Source organism: Balaenoptera physalus (assembly GCF_965194825.1).
Source record: "Balaenoptera physalus genome assembly, chromosome: 2".
NCBI lineage: Eukaryota > Metazoa > Chordata > Mammalia > Artiodactyla > Balaenopteridae > Balaenoptera > Balaenoptera physalus.
Genome location: NC_138883.1, coordinates 145,002,402 through 145,023,363, shown reverse-complemented (window position 1 = coordinate 145,023,363; position 20,962 = coordinate 145,002,402). Strand labels below are relative to the sequence as shown.

At 44.3% G+C, this 20,962-nt stretch overlaps 1 protein-coding gene and 1 long non-coding RNA gene across 9 annotated transcripts in view; one reads left to right on the top strand and one right to left on the bottom strand.

Moving 5' to 3' along the window:
* Window positions 1-20,962, bottom strand: part of LOC309654491 (endophilin-A3) — a 661,335-nt gene that overhangs the window by 75,158 nt on the left and 565,215 nt on the right. For all 8 annotated transcript variants that reach the window (XR_014260293.1, XM_082448506.1, XM_082448508.1 and 5 more), the window contains 2 exons: window positions 12,573-12,726; window positions 545-1,616 (listed from right to left, as the gene is read on the bottom strand). Coding sequence is in view for 7 of the 8 variants with exons in the window: in XM_082448506.1 (XP_082304632.1) it covers window positions 545-1,616; window positions 12,573-12,726 (1,226 nt within the window). In the remaining variant the exon portion in view is untranslated. The remainder of the gene's footprint in view (window positions 1-544; window positions 1,617-12,572; window positions 12,727-20,962) is intronic.
* Window positions 12,723-20,962, top strand: part of LOC309654607 — a 535,162-nt gene continuing 526,922 nt past the window's right edge. The window contains exons 1-2 of the long non-coding RNA XR_014260330.1: window positions 12,723-12,844; window positions 13,899-17,878. This is a non-coding gene — a long non-coding RNA (uncharacterized lncRNA). The remainder of the gene's footprint in view (window positions 12,845-13,898; window positions 17,879-20,962) is intronic.

Below are 20,962 nucleotides of genomic sequence, written 5' to 3'. Positions count from 1 at the left end.
ATTACCTACCAATGAATAATAATTACATTGGCAACACACTTTTCAACAACAAAAATGGAAGCCAGAAAACAATCTTATCTATAATAGGCTGAGAAGAAAGCAACTGTTCTCCTAGAACTGGTAGCCACTTAGCCCTCCACTTTAAAATGATGGTGAAGTAAAGACTACTTTGATTTTCTTTCTTTTTTTTTTTTAAATAGACCTTTATTGGAGTATAATTGCTTCACAGTATTGTGTTAGTTTCTGTGGTACACCAAAGTGAATCGGCCATATGCATACACATGTCCCCATATCCTCTCCCACCCTCCCTATCCCACCCTTCTAGGTGGTCGCAAAGCACTGAGCTGATCTCCCTGTGCTATGCTGCTGCTTCCCAATAGCTATTTTACATTCCATACCCTAACATTTTTGAGTTTCTTTCCTAAAGAATCCTGCTGGAAACACATTCTTAGGAGAAGGGATTCGAAAATATTTTCAAGAAAGCCAGAAGAAGAACCATTAAGACGGTATTACAGAGGAAACACTGTATTCTTATTTTACTTACTTTTTGGAGGGTCGTAACAATGCTCCATCCTTGGTCCATGTATATGTGGCCTCACCGGGGGTAACAAGCTCACACAGTATATTGATGACCTCCGTCCTTCTTGTAATGTAGACTGTATTTCCAATCCTTGAATTTACTGTTTTATTAAAAGAAACTGAGGTGGGCTGGCTTTGCCTCAAGAGAACAGGTCCCTTTGGCTTGAATGTCAGCTTGCCTGAGTTTTTCGCATTTGAGCTCTGGGGCACACTTCCCGTTTCCCCCCTTAGCTGAGCTGCGGGAGGCGCCTCTCCCAGGACGCCCCTCCACTGCACATGTGCGGACTGCGCCTTCGCTAACTCGGCCACCAGCTGATATATCACCTGGGACGCAAGGTCATCACTGACCTCTCCGGTCTCCATGAGCTGACTCATGTTCCTTATCAGTTCATCAAACTGGGCGGTATCCATGCTGTAGGCTCCCTGTTTAACTGCGGATTCAAACTGCTTTTTCTCAGACTCCCAGGAGTTGGCGTTTCCTGCAGAATGGCTGCAGTGACCCAACAGAGCTCTTAAGAGAGGCTGGTGATGGATTTGGCCATCGTCCAAATAAAGCTCATTTTTGTTACTCCACTTCTGCCTCATCTTATGCCATGTGGCTCCCAAATTATTGGCTTCGTTGTGGTCCATCCCAGGATATTCCCCTGTGTGCCCTCTGAGGGCTGGGGGTGCAATGAGCCGGTTGTCAGTGCCAATGAGCTTGAGCACCACTGTCTCTTGGGCAGAGCCTGCAATGCACCGGTACATGCCGATGTCGGGGGCTGCAAGGCTGTGGATTTTTAGTGAGCCTGACTTGGTGATGCCGAGTCGTTTGGAGTTCTGCAGACAACGGCCATCCTTCTCCCACTGGATCAGAGATTTCTGGAATCGTCGCACTGGGCATTTAATAATCACAGATGTGTTGGGCAGCAAATAGGCTCTGCTCCCGACGGTCAGGTTAAGGCGCTTCTCTTCCCTTGTCTGAATGTAGACTCTCTGGACACCAAGGATCTGAGGACCCTGCTTGCCAAGGTTGGTCTTCATCTCTGGTTGCATTTCTGTAGGAAAAAAAAGAAAGAAAGAAAAGAAAACACAAATATCTCAATAATGAAAACTTTTTGACTGTAATCTTCCAAGGCTGGCACAAGTCAACAAATTCTTTTTTCCTCTTTTAAAACATTTGAGAACTAAAACATAAGGAATGAGATATACCTATCTATCTATCTATATATATTATACATCCTTAGATGGGGGTAAATTTCACAACTATCTGGTACTTTAGCAGCAAAGAATGCACGTTTGAATGAATTGCACGGAAGCATGTAAATTATTTTACAAAGCTCTGCTTTGGGGAGGCATGAGGGTAAGTGGTTAAATGTTTCCATCAGTAAGGGGATGTCTGATATGTGGGGCCTCCACCACCTAGGGGAGGAGGCCCTTGAGAATCTAATATGCCTTGGCCAGGGGTACCCCAAATCTGAGGGAGGCAGTGATTGGGGAGATGAGTGAATGCGTTTGAAGGATCTGAAAAGGAGGATGAAGCTGGCCAACTGCAGCAGATAACCCAAGCGGGTCAGTTAAACCAGCATGGGGGCCTAAAGAAGCGAGTGATCAAAGAAGAAAAGGTAGGACAGGCACTTGGAAGCCAGATGAATCTGAGTTTGAATCTTAGCACTGCCATTTGCACAAGTCATTTAATCTCTCTGAGCCTCAGTTTCCTCACTCATAAAATGTGGGTAATGTTAGCAGCTTCGTCAGAGGAATGTGACAGGTTAGAGCATTTATATCAAGTCCACAGCACATTAGCGGGCACTTAAAAGCTCTCATATACGACTATTGTCAGCGGACAAAGGCAGGTCCAGCCAGCAAACAACAGGGCGAGCTGAGACGGATCAAGGGTCGGCGACTCTTGCTTGTTCCTGGGCATTGGCTGCAGTTAATGGGCTAAGGCCAAAGAGGACACTCCTCAGATCCCATCCCCCAAGAGCAGTGGCTCTCTCCCTCTGTCCACCTGCGGGAAGGAAGGCCTCAATGCGTCCTAGGGTGATTCTGAAGCGAGTAGGGAGGCTTGATGCAGGTGGGAGACGGATTCCTCTTTGAAGATGTACTTAGGTCTATGGGCAGATGGTGGAGCGTGGGCTAGAGGGCCTGGAAGGTGGAAGTGACAGAAGAGAGACTGCATCCACAGAAATGGCACTGTGGAATTCAGGTCATGAGACGGGGTGGGGGCGGAGGGTGGGAATCAGAACCTTGGAGGACCCCGGTTAGGGCTCCTCCTGGTTGTAGCACTGGCAGGGATACGCTGGGAGGAGAACCAGATTGAGACTCCGCGTAGATGGACTTCTCAGGCCCTGGGCACGAGCTAGAGTGTGTTCACCAGTACCCTGGTTTGCCAGAATAACTCCTGGACTCCTCTCGGGTGGCTCATGATCCCTTTAGGGTCTGCCTGCCTGCCGGGGTGTGGTGGTGCCCGTACGTTCAGAAAGGCAACAGGGTTGCGTGCATAACAACAGGGTTGTGCTAGAGAATGTTCTAAGTGAGGGACAGGCATAATGAGTTTGCATGCAAATTCCACAGAGATGCAATTAATAGGCCAGGCCCCTTGTCCACGGTTCTGCCTGTGAATGCTCCCCTCGGCTCATCTCTAAGTGGAGCCGGGTGGCCTGTCATGAATACACCTTTCCCTAGTGGGACGCAGACCCTTCACAGAGGCTGTCAAGCTCCCCTCAGCCAGTTAAAGCATACAGGTTTTCTTTCGGTTGGCAATACAGAGTTTTGGACTTACTGCTGTTCAACAGTGATCAAAAGCAGAAGGAGGATTCCTGGTAAATTTACGATTCATCTATTATTACAGGCAGAGGTGCTATGCCAAATACTTAACAATCTGCATGGCGAGGGTGCAGTCAACCAGAGCAGATGGCGGCTGTAGCAGTGGACCAGGTCTTTGCAGTGTCCCCTCTCCCAACATTGGTACACTATGAGGAGGTCAGACAGCTCCCGGCAGGAGGGTCCCAGCAGCTGGGAGACAGTCGTGGGGTTCAGGCAGAGACTACTTACTAACCATTTGGGAAGTATTTCCCTACTTTAACAACCAGTTACAACTCTGGTGTGTAGAGTTTCAATATCAACTCTGACTATAGGCAGTGGCTCTCAAACTTTGCTGTGCATTCGAAACACCTGCTATTATTGTTTTTTAATCTCAATACCCTGGGTCCCACCTCCAGAAATTCTGACTTATGGGGAACAGCCTGGGCATCAGACTTTGAAAAAGCTCCCCAGGTGACTGAGATGGGCAGCAAAGGTTGAGAACCACTGCCCCAAAGCGTCCCGCTGCATTAACTCAAAGGCAATCTGATGGGATACTACTGGTGAAGAGGGAAGGGAAAATCAGAAAGAGCATCTGTGTTTTCTGTGCAAACCCTGCCAAAGTCTTTATAACTAGCAGTGTCCTCTGTAAGGAGGAGGTAGGAGGATTTCTTTGTGGTCTCACCATCAGGAACTCTTATACTTTCCTCTGAGTAATTAGTCCATTTCCTACCCAATAAACACTGAACCGTGTAATCGACCAGGTTGCCTTTCCCAAGATAGTTATGTTTTCAAGTTTAGAGCTAAATTTGTGCCCACACATAACAGAAGTGCAAAATTCAAGACATAATCCTATATTAGCCTTGTTTGTTTTCCTTTTTTATTACTCACTGGTTTCTAATTTACTTATCTGGTTGCATTTTATGAACACTTAACTTATCAGTGGCCTATTGTTGTCACAATGCACGGCATGTATGTATGTCTATACACATACATATCCATAATATCTACATATATGTGTTTATATGCACTATAAAGATCTCTTTTTATTACCATTTAAAAGGATTCAGTTGAACACCCTGTCTGGTCATTGATCCCTCAGTGGCGGACAATGGGAAAGATAAATGTGCATGTGGATGGCTTTGAAACTTGTTCTTCAAAATCAGAGTTTAAGCTGGGTCAAAGTCAGACTTTTGAACTCATGCAACTGAGAGAGATGTGTGGAGACAGACTCTGAGGGCTGCTACAGATGATGCCATAGCTTGAACGTTCCTGCTCTTACTGGGAAGGTGCAGAAGCCCACATGGGGAATGCAGCACATGCCTGGCTCGATGCTTCAGGCTGGAGATGATCTGAGGCTGGTATAAGCCCACCCAGCATCTTGTGCGGAGATGGGTTCTAATTGCCATGGAGATGGTTTCTAATTACCATGGAGAAGGGTTCTAATTACATTCAGGCCCACTGGTGGCCAGACGTCCCTCAGCTGAGCTTGGGGCTTAAAGTAGATGGGACCTGACTCCTTCAAAAGCAGGCTGGGGAGTCTGCAGGTGACAGGCAGTGTTCAGCCTTGGTAAAGGGCCTGCCCATGGCTGGCTGAGCCACACAAGCAGCTCAGAGGCTCCCTCTGGCTGCGTGCCCATCTGTTGGAAGGCAGGCCCTGTGGCCCCAGCTCCATTCCCAACCAGGCCTGTTTAGCAATTACTCACGCTGGGTATGCAGCAGTTCAGTTAGCAGGTATGCCTGGGGAGGGATCTGGGATCAGGCTCTGCCAGGCTGCCAGGTCCCACGGCGTGGGCCAATTCCTCTCTTGGGACTCCAGTGAGTTCCTTTGGAGCAGTGCCTGGAGCGTGGCCTCATCAGACACAGTTCTTGGGCAAGAAACTGGTCTGGTTTCGGGTGACTGCCTCCTCCTGCATCTGGATATGCCCCCAAACTGCCACACTGGACAAGCCTGATGAGATAGAGAGTGGCCAGGCAGCGATGGCATCCTCCTGGAGGGCCTGCGGGCAGTGCGAGGGTACCAACCCATCCCTCCACTCTCCCACTGTGCTGAATAGGAGAAATGCCACATCTTTTGGCGTTTCTAGAAAACGAAAAGATCTTTCTTCTGGAGGTCCTCCTTCTGGCCTCAGTGTCTGCCTGCCCTACCCAGTAAAGGCCAGCTCTGATGCCCGAGGCTTGTTTATCGCAATTGCCTCTGCTCTTTGCCTGTTCGTGTCCGGCCTAATTCCAGTTGTGTCCCTGCCACGACGCTAAGTCTTGGTGCCATGCCAGGTTTCTGCCCCAAGCCATCTGCGCTGGATGTTTACACTTGGTCTCACCATCACTTGACTCCTGCCACTCCCGAATGGGCTTTGGCTGCAAAGCAGCCTCTAAGCCTTCCTATTACCCTGTGGAACCCAGGCCCATCAGAATCCAGCCCTGGATGGGGCTGCTTGGTTGGTGCTGACTCCCATTGCTCCCACTGGCATGGAGGATCTCACAAGCCCCTTTGGAGCTCTATCAAGAACCCGGGCAGCTTTTTTTCAGATTCTCTTTAGGGTAGAAACACAGGTAGCTGAGAGGAGGCTACAAGGGATGCTATAGGCGGGACTGGTTAAATGGGCTGTGAAGCCCCATGAAGATTACACAGTAAGTGTCTCATCAGGCTGAAAGAACGGCTTCCACACTTGGTTCTCATGCACTTTTCAACCGAGGGTAGATGAGCTTCTGCTCACAGCACCACACTAAACGCTCTCAGGGAAAGGCCACCGATGGTCCCCTAGTGGCAAATACAAGGTCTCCCTTCAGTATTCGTACTTGACCCTTCTAGGACACATGGCGCCCGTAATCACTCAGTTCATGGAAAAGTCTCGCCTCCCCACCATTTTTTTAAACCCTTCTTCTGGTCCTTTCCCACCACTGTTCGTTGCCAGCACGCTGCTGGCTGTTGCTACCACCCCTCAGGTGTCAGTGCCTGGCCACTTCCTCCCTTTCTCTTCTTGCTCTAAACTTTTCTTTGGATGATCTTGGAGTTGTAACTAACAACTCTAGGTTGATGCCTCCCAAGTTGATCTGTCTAACCTAGACCTTTCTCTAGAGCGCAAGCCCTAATAGTCCACTGCTGACTGGAAATCTCTTCCTGCTACTTCAAGTTTAAAATATTGTAACCTAAACACTTTATCTCTGCCTCCCTAACCCATCCCAATAGTCCTCCTCTTCCTATATGCCCTAAGTTAATGGCTTCATCTTCTACCAACCTCCTCAAGGCAGATTCTAGAGTCATCTCGATTTTTCCCTGTCCACTGGCATGCTGGCCCTTCCTCTCACAGACTCACAGGTCGGTGACACTGTTACTATCCATTCCCAACTCTGCATTCAATGATGCCACGTCGGTAGCCAGAAACCAGCCATGACGGGAGTATCTACACCACAGAAATCAGCAAAGGTAACAAATGACAGCAACCTCTCCCTCCTCGCCACCCACCTTGCCCCAGAGCTGCTTGTTAAACACTGAAAAGCACACCACTGTCCTTTTCGCTCCCAACTCCAGCCAGCCATCAGGTACTTAGATGGGACATCTGAAACATTGTTAGAATGTAGCCTCACTGCTTCTATCCTCGCACTCTCTCACCTAGAGATCGTCATATCCCCTTGACTAGACTCCCTGCCTGCACTCTCATGTTTTTCCAATATATCCGTATATGAAGCACTATTGACAATAGCCAGGACATGGAAGCAACCTAAACGTCCATCAACAGAAGAATGGATAAGGAAGATGTGGTACATATATACAATGGAATATTACTCAGCCATAAAAGGAACGAAATTGTGCCAGCTGCAGAGACGTGGATGGACTTAGAGAGTGCCATACAGAGTGAAGTAAGTCAGAAAGAGAAAAACAAATATCGTATAATATCGCTTATACGTGGAATCTAGAAAAATGATACAGACGAACTTATTTGCAAAGCAGAGACACAGACGTAGAGAACAAACGTGTGGATACCAGTGGGGGAAGGGAGGCTGCGATGAATTGAGAAACTGGGACTGACCCATATACACTACTATGTATAAAACAGATATAATAAGAACCTGCTGTATAGCACAGGGAACTCTACTCAATGCTCTGTGGTGACCTAAATGGGAAGGAAATCCAAAAAAGATGAGATATATGTATGCGTATAGCTGATTCACTTTGCTGTACAGTAGAAATGAACACAACATTGTAAAGTAACTATACTCCAATAAAAATCAATGTAAAAAATATATCTAGACAGCTGTCTGAGTAAATAAACCAAAATAAAATCTGACTATGTCACTCCTTCTTTGATAAAATCTAAACTCCTCATTATGGGGTTCAAGATGCTCTACAGCTCACCTCTCAAGCTTCCCCTTTCACCATAACCCACCTTCAACCTCAGTTCTAATTCTATGGAATTGCCGGCAGTTTCCCCAAACATACCACTCCATTTGTCATACCCCACCTTTGCCGACACTGTTCTCTTTTCCCAGATTCTCCTGTGTCCCGTGTGGGTCTGATGAATGGACACAGCTTTCAGAATTCTGCTCAAAGCTTCCTCCTTTTTGAAACTCTTCCTCACATCCCCCAGCAGCAGTGAGCACTTCTGCATCCTTTTATGATATCATTGGCACTTTATTCTCCTTATTTGTTTATATATGTCTCTCTCCCACTAGACTATGAGTTCTTAGAAACAAGAGAAGGGATCCTTTTCATTTTGTATCATAACATCTAAAACACAGTAGCACTTGATGAATGATTCCTGAAAGAATTAATAAGGAAATGCTATCCTCTGACACTGAAAACAATATATGCCCAGGCAGAGAGATCATCTCTGTCCTTAGGGCACAACATAGTGTCTGGTACATGTAAACAAGAGTAAACAGTAAGTAAAAGTAAACAGTAAGAGAAAACTCTTAACTGTTTATTGAATGAATAACAAATGAATGAGCAAAAGATAAAATAAATGTATGCTGTTGGATGCTGCAGGAGGTGACACAAGCCCAAGAGGGGTGCTGGCGAGGTAGCCCTGTGCCTGTCTGGGTTTCCAAGGGCTACAGCTATGTCAGGCAGGCAGGGGTGGGTGTTACTGGAATCTGAGAAGGCATAGAGGAAGAGTAGAAGCTCTCTATAATGAGAGCTGAAGAGGCAGACGCTGGGCTGGTACAAGGAGGAAGACCAAGAGCTGGAGAGAAGCGAGTGGGTTTGAGATAACCTGGGAAGGGGATGAGGCATATGTTTCTTGACATTTTCATCATATAGTACACACCTGGGTGCCTCCCTTCCCTCAAAAAAAATTTTTTTTTGGCCGCACCATGTGGCATGTGGGATCTTAGTTCTCCGACCAGGGATCGAACCCACGCCCCCTGCAGTGGACGCGTGGAGTCTTACCACCGGACCGCCAGGGAAGTCCTCCAACTATTTTGATGTCAGTACTTGGGTGAAAAATAAGAATTCTTCACCAAAGCTTGGGAACCTTTAAAACCAGGAGCCGTAATTGAAAAAAGTCTAAACTCAAACACTGTATTCCTATTATCTTTTGTTTTCTTTAGATGCCTGATTGGAAGCCAAGACAGGCAGGCTTTTAATAGCAATCTGAGGATGATCCAAGCCTGACATATTTGAAAAGCATGTCTTTGGGTACAACTCATTATGATAAGTGCTTTGGGGGCCTACACGGAAAAACTGTCCAGAGCTACTGTCTAGCTACCCCATATAAACTTATACCCTAGTAAGCCAGAAGACACAATACTAGTTACTCTGTTACATTTTATCCTATCTTAAAGCTATAATAGGAATTAGAGGAAAGTGGTAATGACATTAAAAATAACTAATACTTTTGAGCCTATAGTATGTGTCCGGCACTGTTTCTAAGCACTTTCTAGGCATTAATTCTCAAAACAATTCCATGAGGTAGGTACAACTACTATTCCCATTTTATAGATGAAAAACTGAGACTCAGAGAGATTAAATAACCTGCCCAATGTCACATGATGAGATACTGATAGAAATGAGATTTGAACCCAAGTTGGCTTAACCACAATGTCATATTACTTTTCAGAGATTAAGTGCAACTGAGAAAGATTACTGGGGAAGGTAGGGTTTGTACCGGTCCTTCAAGAATGGGAAGAATGTCAGTTGCTAGATATGGCGGAGGGAAGACTATAAGCAAGGGGTAAAAGCTGGAGGTGGGAGAATGCAGGGAAGGTCTGGGGAGAAGCAGGCAGGGGGTATAACTGGACTGTATGGTGCACCGCTGGCCTCTAGGGGGAGCTCAAGACATCTTGCCTCCCCCCACCACCCCCCCGCCCTCCACCCCACTGCACATTATTAAAAGGGTCAAAATGAGGAGCAAGAAGATTCTCTCCTCCATAGAGGATGGGTTTTACTTAAACTCAAGGCACTGATTAGGACACATTTCTAGAAGTGGAGCCTTGAAAGGGAATAAAGATCACAGCATAGTTGGGCTTGATCTTTCTTGTCTTCACACCTCTTCCATAACTGAGGGATTAGGCCTATAAAGAAGACCATCCTTTCCCAGTCTGGTGAGCAAAGGGGGTGGATGTGACATGAAGGAGAGAAGACAGTCAGAATAGTGGAATAAAAGATGAGTTTATCCACAGAGAAATGGGAACTTGGGGCCAGTAGAGTGGTTACGAAATAGCTGCTATGATGAATTTCTTGGGAATTCTTAGGAATAGGAAAAACACCCACACATTATTGCCCAGGTAAATCAGATAGCATGAATATGAAGTATGTCTAATCAGGATGGTGATATTATTTTCTTCAGCAAATCCCAGTAGCTCAGGTCAGGGAACTAAAAAACAAGCAAATAAAAATCACCTAAAAGGTGATGTCATCCTAATTGCTTTGAGACATGACATTATGGATTCTTTTAAAGGAGATTTCACAAAGTACCTAAGCCTGCGTGTGATCTGAAGTGGTAGGTCAGAAAGTATGTATGACAAGAGATGTTCCGTTTATATCTAGAAAGATGGAATTCTGCTTGAATTGACATGGTGAAATGCATTGATTTGTACACTGTTAAAAATATTATGTATGCACATTTGTTAAATATGCATGCAAACCGATCTCTGTATAATGTTTGTTCTTTGTGTTATTTTGATTAAAATATAAAAGAGGTTTCTTAGGTTTTAAAATCATGTGGATGTGATAAATTACCATGCTTTATTATCTGAAACAGTCAACTCTGTGAAATAGGAGCCCTACTCAGCTGTTATCTGATCTGTGATACAAGATAAAATCATTAATTCCTTTACATCCCCTTGTTCTCTCAACTTATCCTGTGTGTTATCATTTATATACATGGTTGTAGTTAAAGTTAAAAATGATGACACAGTAAAAAAAGATCACCTAAAAGGTAACCCACCAGAGTTGAAGATGAGCAGGGTGATTGAGGTAGTGGGTTAAGGAAGGGTATAGTGATCTGACTCTAGAATTGGTTAAGTGAGTGATGAGGAAAGGCCAGCCAATAGGAGTGGTTTCTAGTGCAAGAGCAGGAAGTTTGGGGACAACAGGGAAGGAAGAACCAGAGGTCACAGTGAAGCATTAACTAAATAAGCAGAGGCCAGGTGGGGAACAGTAGAAGAGCAGGAAGCTATTTAAGTACCAAGAAACGAGGAAGTCTATGGTGTCACCCTGCCAAGGGGATGGCTGTCAGTGAAACTGACCATGTTGGGAAATTGGGCTGTCAGGGTGTGAGAAAGTCATCCGCCTGGATGCTGGCTGTCCTATGTGTTGGCAGATGTTGGAGAGGAAGAACGGACCTGGTGGTGGGGTGTCCTGGCGAAAGGTAGAAAGGATGCTGGAGGTCGGCACACAATGCATTTGAAGGTGGGACGAGGGCGGTGTACACGCTTAGTGTGTGATGACAGAGGGAAAATGGTGCAGAGGCAGGAGGGGTAGGGAGGATGGGTCTGTGCCAAGCTCATCCCTCGGCTCTGATACGGTGGTGGGGGGAAGAGGATGCCATAGGAGCGTGCAGAGGGAGAAGCCAAATTTATGCAAGCCAGGGCCATTGATCCAAGGTGATGGCATCAGGCCAGGCTACGGCTGAAGTGGAGGCCCAGCTCGGGGTGACTTGTCTGTGCTGGGAGCATGCAATCCTGTCTCTTGTCTGCTTCCATGACCTACATGTTGGCAAGCCAGAGAATGAGATAGGGTCAAGGGGAAATATGACTGTCTTTTTTTCCTGCTTTTTTTTCTCCCTAAAACTTATCCTTTTACTCTGCTTTCTACCACATGCCATAATTTACAATTTCATCTTCTACCACATTGCATGCCCTAATAACCACGATGTATTCCCACATGTTATTCTGTTATTATTTTAGAGGAAGCTGCCAGAATTTAATTTCACTCTCCTCTAAGACAGTTTACGGTCCAGCCACATTGCTATGCAACCATCCACAATTAATAAAAATCAGATAGGTAAGCAGCTTGAAGCATGACACTGCGCCACACGCCACAGACATTCTTGAATTCCAGGATACGATAAAACTTGGGATCTTGAATTTTTGGAATCTCAAGATTTTGAAAACTTGTTCTCAAAGAATTCCCAGGAAAAAAAAATTAATGTTGTCTATGAATCACCACAGAGAGGTGGCTAAGAGTGTGGCCTCAGGAATCAGACAGATTTGTGGTCAAAGAGTCCAAGAGGCCCAACTGGCAGCTACAGATCCTTGGTCAAATCTTGGACCTTCTCTACATCTTGGATTCCTCATCTCTCAATGGGGATAATACCTGGCTCACAATGTTGCTGGGGACTAAATAAGACAGTGCAATAATGCCTGCAAGGAACTCCACAGAGTAAGTGCTCAATAAATGCCATGAATGCTATGACATTTTTTAAAGTTACTATCGTTTTTCTTACTTGGTAAGTTTCTTCAGGAAAGTTGCTGGTAAATTTAGTAGTATATATACATACATATACGTACATACATATATGTACGTATATGTATGTATATACACAGGATGCATTTGTTAAGCAGGTGGATATTTCTTCAAACTGACTTTTCTTAGAGCTGTATCTTGGTCTTCAATATTATACCATTTGCCGCTTCTAACAATCCTGAATTCTGCTTTATTTGCTTTACCTACAGATTAGAAACGTGTTGCTCTATGGAAGATGAAGCCACTTGGGGAGAGGAACAGAATCGGCATATCTGGTGAAGCACGGACTTTCCATACTTACTCCTGCACACAGGCATTCGGCAAGATCTCACAAGAGGGGGCCCAGGAAGATGCCTGCACACGGTCTCACTGAGGGGGACACGCCGGCCTTTGGCCGTCAGCCTTTGGCATACCTGCTGTCTCCGCTGGGTTCCAACACCACAACTGACAGAACACTGTAATGAGAATTGGGCGACAGAGTCAAACGGAGTGTGAGCAGACACATCCCCCGCAGCAACAGCGACGTCTCCTACGGTGAAACAGGAGGGGTGTTATGTATGGGTGCACCAATAAGTAAGCATTTCCTAGGCTTGAACATCTTTTAGGAGATGGAGATTGTCCCTCACCCTACCACTCCCCATCACTCCCCTCCCCTCCCCTCTGCCTTTTCTTTTCTCTCTTCCCTTCTTCCCTCCCTTCCTTCCTTCCTTCCTCCTTACTATCTTCTTTCTTTCTGAGATAGTAACTAATTTCTAGTAATTTATGGTCATGCGGTTTTATGGTCTTGTAATTGATGTCTAATTTATTTTCTAGATGTCTAATCTAATTTATTTTAATTTATTTTTTAGCTATTTATTAATATAGTAGGATGACTTTGCTTTTTAAAAAATTACATAATATAGACAATAATATGGTATTAACTTTGTATGGTGACTAGAATTATTGTGGTGATCTTTTCATAACGTATACAAACATTGAATCACTATGTTGTACACCTGAAACGAATATAATATTATATGTCAATTATAGTTCAATAAAAAAATTAAAATTAAAAAATGACATACACCCATGATCAAGAATTCAAGGAGGAGAAAAGTATAAAAGGAAAGTTTTCATTTTAAAAAACACCCAAACTGCTCTATGTAAAAGAACATTAGTATTTGATAATCACTGTGTCTATAACATTGATATTTGGTAGTCATAATTACATGTGTACATGCAATTTTAATTTAAAATTTTAGCAATTTTATTAGGTATATTAGAAAAAAATTAACTAAAATAAGATTAAAAGAGTTGCTGAATGGCGGATTTTTTTCCACTATTAAGTGATTAATTCCCAAAAGAACTCTCCAAAGGTAAGAAAGAAGATGAAAGAAACCAACAAGAGGTTTGGGTAGTTATTTTTACTGACATATTTTGACTTAACGAGAGTATTTGGTAAGCACATTTACATTTCCTCTCACCCATCTCTCCTCTGCAAACATTCAATTTGTTTTTGTTAAATTATTTAGCTAACGTCAAGATTTTCTGATATTTACGTTCTGTTCTGAGATGCAATTGCTGGTTGATTACTCTTAATTCTGTGCTTAAGTGAATTTACGATTCATCTTCCATCTTTTTTCACCAGCATCTGTGCCTTCCTGGATTTTTTATTTTTAGTCATCTTGGTGCTTCATCATGGCCCTGCAAGTTTTTCAAGACGGGCTTATGGGTACGTATGCTCTGACTGCCTCTCTTGCCTTTCCACATGAAGAACAAACAAGATGAAGAGAAAATACTTGGGTCATACTTCCTTTCCTTTTGAATTGTGCAGACACTGCTTCACTGTCTTCTTGCATCTAATGCTACTGTGAAGGTGTAGGAGGCCAAGCAGGGAATTTTTGTTGTTTATTTGTTTGCCTTTTATGCTCAGAGGCCTTTGGCTCCTTTCTTTACCAATGAAGTTCAGCACCTAAGCAGGCTATGTCTTAGTGGGTCATACTTTAGTGGCACGTGGTATACCATTATGACTTGCAAATTAAAGCTTTTATTAAAGGAAACTAATTCCCCTTAATTATCTCTGAATATTTTTCTGTTTCATTTGTTTTGTTCTTCTCACAAATACCAATTACACTTATGTCTAATCTCCTCTCTCTGCCTTTCCATATCCATCATTGCCTCTGAAAACCAATTTTACACCTTACTCTTTTTCATATCATTTTATATGAGTTATTCCAGCTTGTATACCATAGCGCTCTGTTTCCAGTCGTTTTAATTACTTTTTGTTGCTTGTAAAGTAACTTTTACGTCTGCTGTCTAAAGTTCTTCTTTTCACTTTTTTTTCCCTGACTATTCCAAGTTGTCTTTTCATCTCCTTCTGTTGACTCATAATCTCTTTCTGAACTCAAACCTCATTTTAAAGCCACTTTCCCCGCAGACATCATGACTATAATTTCTTGGGAATATGGAGCCTATTTTTCAGAAGTTTTCTCTGGGTAATACCTTTGTGATACTATGCTGTTCATGTGACTCTTGCTTCCTGTTCCTTTCCCCACACCTTAACTTCTTTCTTCCCCTTCAATTTTTTTCCCCCAGTTTTGATGCATAGTTTTTATGCCGGAACTTTTTAAATGCAGCTGGCTGTTTGTGAACACCACGGGTTTGGGGAACGAGCTAGGGCATTTCCATAAGTTTGCTGTCTTCAACAGTCTGTCACCAAATTTTTATTTCCTTTGCCCATATATCTCTTCAGATTTTGGCATTGGAAGGGTCGGTGTGACTCAGGGAACAGCCTCTTAAGTAACTCGTTCACTGTCTAATCATCCAGCAATTGCTGCCCTTCTTCCTTCACACCACTCCATTTCTGCAGCCTTCCTTGGCTGGGAAGCCTAAACATGTGGCTTCTCCTGCAGCTCCATCTCCCCCATGGCTCTGCAGGGACAATCACGGTGTTTTCAGGGTCAGCGCATGGTCCCCCATCTAGTGTCTGTAATCAAAGAACCGTTGAGTAGGCCTTTCAGGACCATCACACTTACTCCTAGGGAAATCTATATCCTGCTCGTGCCTGAGGAAATCTTTGTCAGCCCTCAGCCTTCCCTCTCTCATTTTGGTCCAGATTTTACGGTCTTTGGCAGGTGTGTCTCAAAATTGATAGTTTGGGCTTGTGGCCATTTCATTGTTCATTAAAGACAGGATGTTCCCGCTCTTTCATTCTCTTTGTGGGTTTTTTGTTGGGTTTCACAGAGGGGAATGGAATTTTTTTAAATGCCTTTATTGTCCTCTTTAACAGAAAGCCCAAATTATTAATAGTTTTTCAGTACAGAGGGAAGCTTTTTGTAAGCTTTTGAACAAATAATTTAAAATTACCATTTAGCAACTTATGATGTATTTTTTTAACACGTCAAATCATCATCTAGGAGTTTTCCATATAATATAAAAACACTAGTTACATAATTGCCAATCACCACTCATAAGCCATTTCTCATGATCAGTATTTGACTTTTTCTCCCCATTATGAATGGGAAGACCATCTGTAAACCCCTCTTCTGGATGGAGGTCTTACGTGACCTTGCATCTGCTAAGTTCAAGGTTAGCGTGCCATTAGAGAAGGTTCACAGCTGAGACAGCAGAGATGACAGGACCAGTGCCATTAATTATGACTCACAAAACAGCAACTTTATGCCAAAGCTTCTATGATTTATTCCATAGAAATATGGTAGATTCCTCTGGAAGAGCTCATGGGAACAACATACCCTGAGTTCTTGTAACTTTGGAACTATTTGTCTGCAACCTTCAAACTTGAAGATCAGTTGGGCAGGACAGAAAATCCTTGGTTCACATTTCCTCTTTTAGTACATTAAAGATGTTGCTCCATTGTTTTCTACTATGAAGTGGTATTGTTGCAAAGTCTGATGCTAACCTGATTTTCTTTCCCTAGTAAGTGACTTGGTCCTTTTGCCTAGAAACACTAACACATTATTCTTTAATCTTTAATATCCAGTGTCTTTAGTAGAGTATGTCTTGATATTGACTATTCTGGGTCAATTTTCCCAGGTATATGGTGTGCCCTTTCAGTGTGGTGCTTGGAATCTTTTATTTATAGTTTTGTTCTGTTACATTGTTTCGGTTTTCTTTTCTCGGGACTCTAATCGGGTCTCATCCTTTAGACCAAACTCTAAAGCTGCATTTTCTACAACACTTTCCTGGGACTCAGGCAGACTCAGATGTTTCCCCTCAATTTTCACTTATTTCTGTAGATGGGACAACTTTATTGGACTTTATATACAATTTTTTTCATCGGTCTGCCTCATTCAACTGTGAGCTCATTGAAGACTGTATTCTTGATTGTCTCAGATTCCTGGTACCTGGAGTAATCAATCATAGCAGTGCTCAGTAAATGACTGTGAAGATGCTGAGCTGTGGCAACAGGCATACTCAATTTAGAAGAAGCTTCTACAAGTCTATTTATTTCAGTCAACAAGTAAGAGCATTTCTATCCTAAGTACCTGTCTTATCAATAAGCTGAAACTGTCTTGTTGATAAGATTGTGTGTGTGTGTGTGTGTGTGTGAATACCCCTTTCATGCAGTTGTGTGCTAGTAAATGTTTCACAACAGGTTCATGGAAAAGAGGGTCCTGATTGTAACATTTGCCAATTTCTATGGTGTAAATATTCCCATCAGGGCTGATTTCAAGCTGTCGTCCAAATGTCATTGAATACAAGGTAGGAAGAGATCACAATTGGTTCTCGAAAGCTAGTATGAACTGGCTCCAACACACTACTGCCTTCCTGAGTCATAATTAATAAATCTATTGAAAACTGGAAAGCCATATTTGGAAATCCATGTGTCCTGGACATATCTTGAGCTGTACTTTGTAAAATGTCTCATGTATAGAGATCTTTCCCTTTTTACTTAGCATATGGACATATTTCAAGAATTGAAGAGTTGGCAGGTATTCAACTAACTGAATTCAGGTAACTGAATACAGGAGGCAAAGTCAGAGATGATCAGAAGTGTTGGAAAGATGCTGGTGCACTGAGGACAGGAAGTAGGTGGGGGAGCTGGTTGGGAATGAAGAGGGTGTCCCTTTGCCTTCCCATAATGAGGATATATCCTACTTGGGGAGCTAAGGACAGGTACTGAAGAGAAAGTCAGAAACTGTTCCTGGAGACATAGAGTCACCTATAGATGTCAGAGAAGAAGTCCCACCACAGAATCATCGATGGAGGAAAAATGCAGTGATAAAAATCAAAAGGTCAAATACTGAGCTTTTTGGAAATTTGGAAGAAGGCAAACCAATACAAAAGATGCAGTCAGGTAAGTAGGAAAAATAAATAAAACCAAGAAACACCCTGAAGGAGAATGATGAAAGTGGACAAAATGGCCAAATGCTCCATCAAAGTAGAGAGAACAAAGAATGAGGAGAGGCTACTGGATTTCAGTCAAAGGAATAGGGTCACAAAACAGTCCACAAGGGGTACGTGGATTGCAGAAATCCACCTTTAGGGAAGACTGCCCCATATAAGTGTCGATGCTCCTTTTTTTTTTTTTCAAATTTATTTATTTATGTAATTTATTTATTTTTGGCTGCGTTGGGTCTTCGTTGCTGCACGCGGGCTTTCTCTCTAGTTGCAGCGAGCAGGGGCTACTCTTCAAAGGTTGCAGTGCACGGGCTTCTCATTGCGGTGGCTTCTCCTTTTGTGGAGCACGGGCTCCAGGTGTGTGGGCTTCAGCAATTGTGGCACACAGGCTCGGTAGTTGTGGCTCGCAGGCCCTAGAGCACAGGCTCAGTAGTTGTGGTGCACGGGTTTAGCTGCCTTGCGGCATGTGGGATCTTCCTGGACCAGGGCTCGAACCTGTGTCCCCTGAATTGGCAGGCAGATTCTCAACCACTGTACCACCAGGGAAGCCAATGCTCCTTTTTGGTAACTAGAAAAGCAGTGTAAGAATTGAAGGTTTCTTTCTGCCTAAAACTGGGTTCAGATCTAAGGAAATCAAGGAAAAGGAATGAGCCAATGAATGAACAAAGCCCAAACATGCCATGAATAGAGCTAGTGTCAGGGAGAGGAGTATTCCAGCTGCAGCCTGAGAGCCCTGGCTCGGCGAAAAGCGGAAATTCTGGTGTGGCTTTTCAGTCTTTCTGGGTTCAGGGGTAGTGGCCAGTTCCAATGTGGAAGGGCCTCATCCAGAACCACAAGATGGACGGCTGCCCTGGAATGAGCCATCCCGTGCCAGAGGGACGAGCCTGGCAAAAAGCTTTAGGGACGGTGGCAATTTGGCATCAGAGTCTCTGCCAAAACAAAGCAACGCAGAAATGAGAGAAAATTTCAACCATCAAGAGAAGAGCTGAATTCCGTAGGAAACAGAAACTGCTGGGCGACACGTGGGCCTAACCGGACCCAAGTCTGAACGCTGGCTCTGCCTTCCTGTGCACCTGGGCACACCTGCTCCTCCTCCCAGATGCAGGTGTCCTGGAGATGTGGCCTTGGCTAGGAGCAGGAAGATGTCTTGACTGTGCTTGGGCTGACCTCTTGGAGTGTGCACAGGCTTGCTCTCGCCTTGGTGAATGGTTGCCTAGGAAACTGATCTGCCTCAGGTCCAGCCCAGCTCACGTGCCTAACCTCTTCTGTCTCCTCTTCTTTCTTCCAGCAGAATCTCTTCCAGTGAATGATTTTCCTGTCCTCTGTTAGCTGGCCTGAGCTTTACTACAGCTCACTACTTCAACACCATTTTGCATTTCCCCTGTCTTTGCAAAGGCTCTTGAGGAAGAGTATTTACCTGCTCAGAGGTCTATAGGGCCCAAGGACCTGTCAGCAATCTCATGGCCACTGGCCTCAAGGACACTATAGGCCAGATGAGAAGACCATGTGGATGCTCAGGAAGTAGCTCCCCATTAAAACGCAATAAAAAAAAGCCCTGGGGTCATTATGAGTTAAAGCTGGGAAATGCTGTATGATTTTAGGGAGTGGAAGACTTCACAGAGGAGGGAAGCTTAGAGCTGGGCCCAGGATTTGAGGGTAACAACAAGAGCAAAGACACAAGGCAAGCCTGAGTATACGTGGTAAAGGGTGTTAATTTAGTGAAACATACCCAGCAACTACAAATTCCGTTATTCACAGAGGGAATGGACAGGGGAGGAAAGCAAGGATGTCAGCCCCAGCCTCTCCTCTAAAAGGCCAGTGAGAAGAGTTTGTTCAGGAGGTAGGATGGAACTGTGAAGGCCTCTCTTTTCTCAGAGGAAATAAGAAAAGAGATGAGGAGGGTGTGGTATTTTAGAGCACGGCAGGGATTCTAGGTGCTCCCGGGCTGCCTCCAGAAACAAGGTGCCCACCACCTCCGCTCACGCCTTGTCTTTCCCTTTTCCTGCCTCTTCCTCTTGGGTTAGGGCAGCACTTGCTCAAAGAAGTTATTTCCCAGAGCCATCCCTACTTTGGACACACTGAAGGGCTAAGCAACCCTCCCAAGAATGAGGGGCAGGTAGGGAAATGCTTCTCAAATGGTAATGTGCCTGACAACACCTGGGGATCTTGTTCAAATGCAGATTCTGACTCCTTAGGTCAGGGTGGGACTTGAGATCCTCATCTCTAACAAGTTCCCAGCTTCTAAAAAGATGCCCATTTGGCTGGTCCCTGTGTCACACTGAGTGTAGTAAGGTGACCAAGCATTCACGATGCCAAGACTTCTCTCCACAAGTGTGTGGCTATCCCCTCCCTGAAGTTCTGCCCCTAACCTTAGGGAGACAGTAACCGGAAGCATTTAATGAGGGTTTGGGGAAACATTTAGGTAGACCCTCAGTGACCTGGATGAGGACCATGACTTGTGGCTTGTCAGTTAAGACAGTTTATACATACTAGCACTTAAGTGAGCTAGACAGTTAAAACAGGAAAAATATAAAACTGTAGAACATGCAGATAAAAGTACTGTCAATCCAACCTATGCCAGAAGGATGCTCAGGGGGATGGGAAGGGTCCACTCTGTTAGGTGTTTCCATACCTAATATCTCATGTTATCCTCAGAACAACCATTGTGTTAAAAGAAAGGAAAATGGAGGCTCACACAGGTTAAGGATATGGAACGAGGTCACTTGCAGGCATTAAAGCTTGTAGGTTCCATCATGGGTCTGTTTGGCTCAAAAGCTCTTGTTCTTGCATGAGAGACATGAGTGTACACAGTTTATACTAAACTTGGGTCACACAAACTCAGGTTTGAATCCTAGCTCTACCCTTGGGAAGGCGACTTCAGTCTGAATGTACCTCTGTTTTCTCATCTACAGAAATGGATACATCTGCTCCCAGGGCCGTCGTAGGATGAGATGGGAGTAGTATCATACAATAGGTTGCAACCGTACCATCACTGAATTTAGGACTCAGGGAAGTTCATAAATGTCAGTTACTGCCCTTTCTTATTTCTTGAGATTATTTCTAAGGTTAGATTGCCCCTCTGCTCCCAGAAGATATACATTTGGGGCAGTGACTGGAGATTAGAGGACCCTCATTAGGGACCTCAACTACCTGCTTCAGAATGTTTGCTAAAACCTCAGCCTACAGACAGTAAGGATGCAGCAAGACTGGAAGAAAGAGCTGGAATAAGAATAAAGGGGGCCGGAATATGAGTCCCATCAGTTCAAGGAAAGCCCTGCAAGGTATTCTGGGAAACTGAAAGTTGATTTTTCCGACCTTTAGGAGGTGACTTGATAGACGCAGTGATGGGAA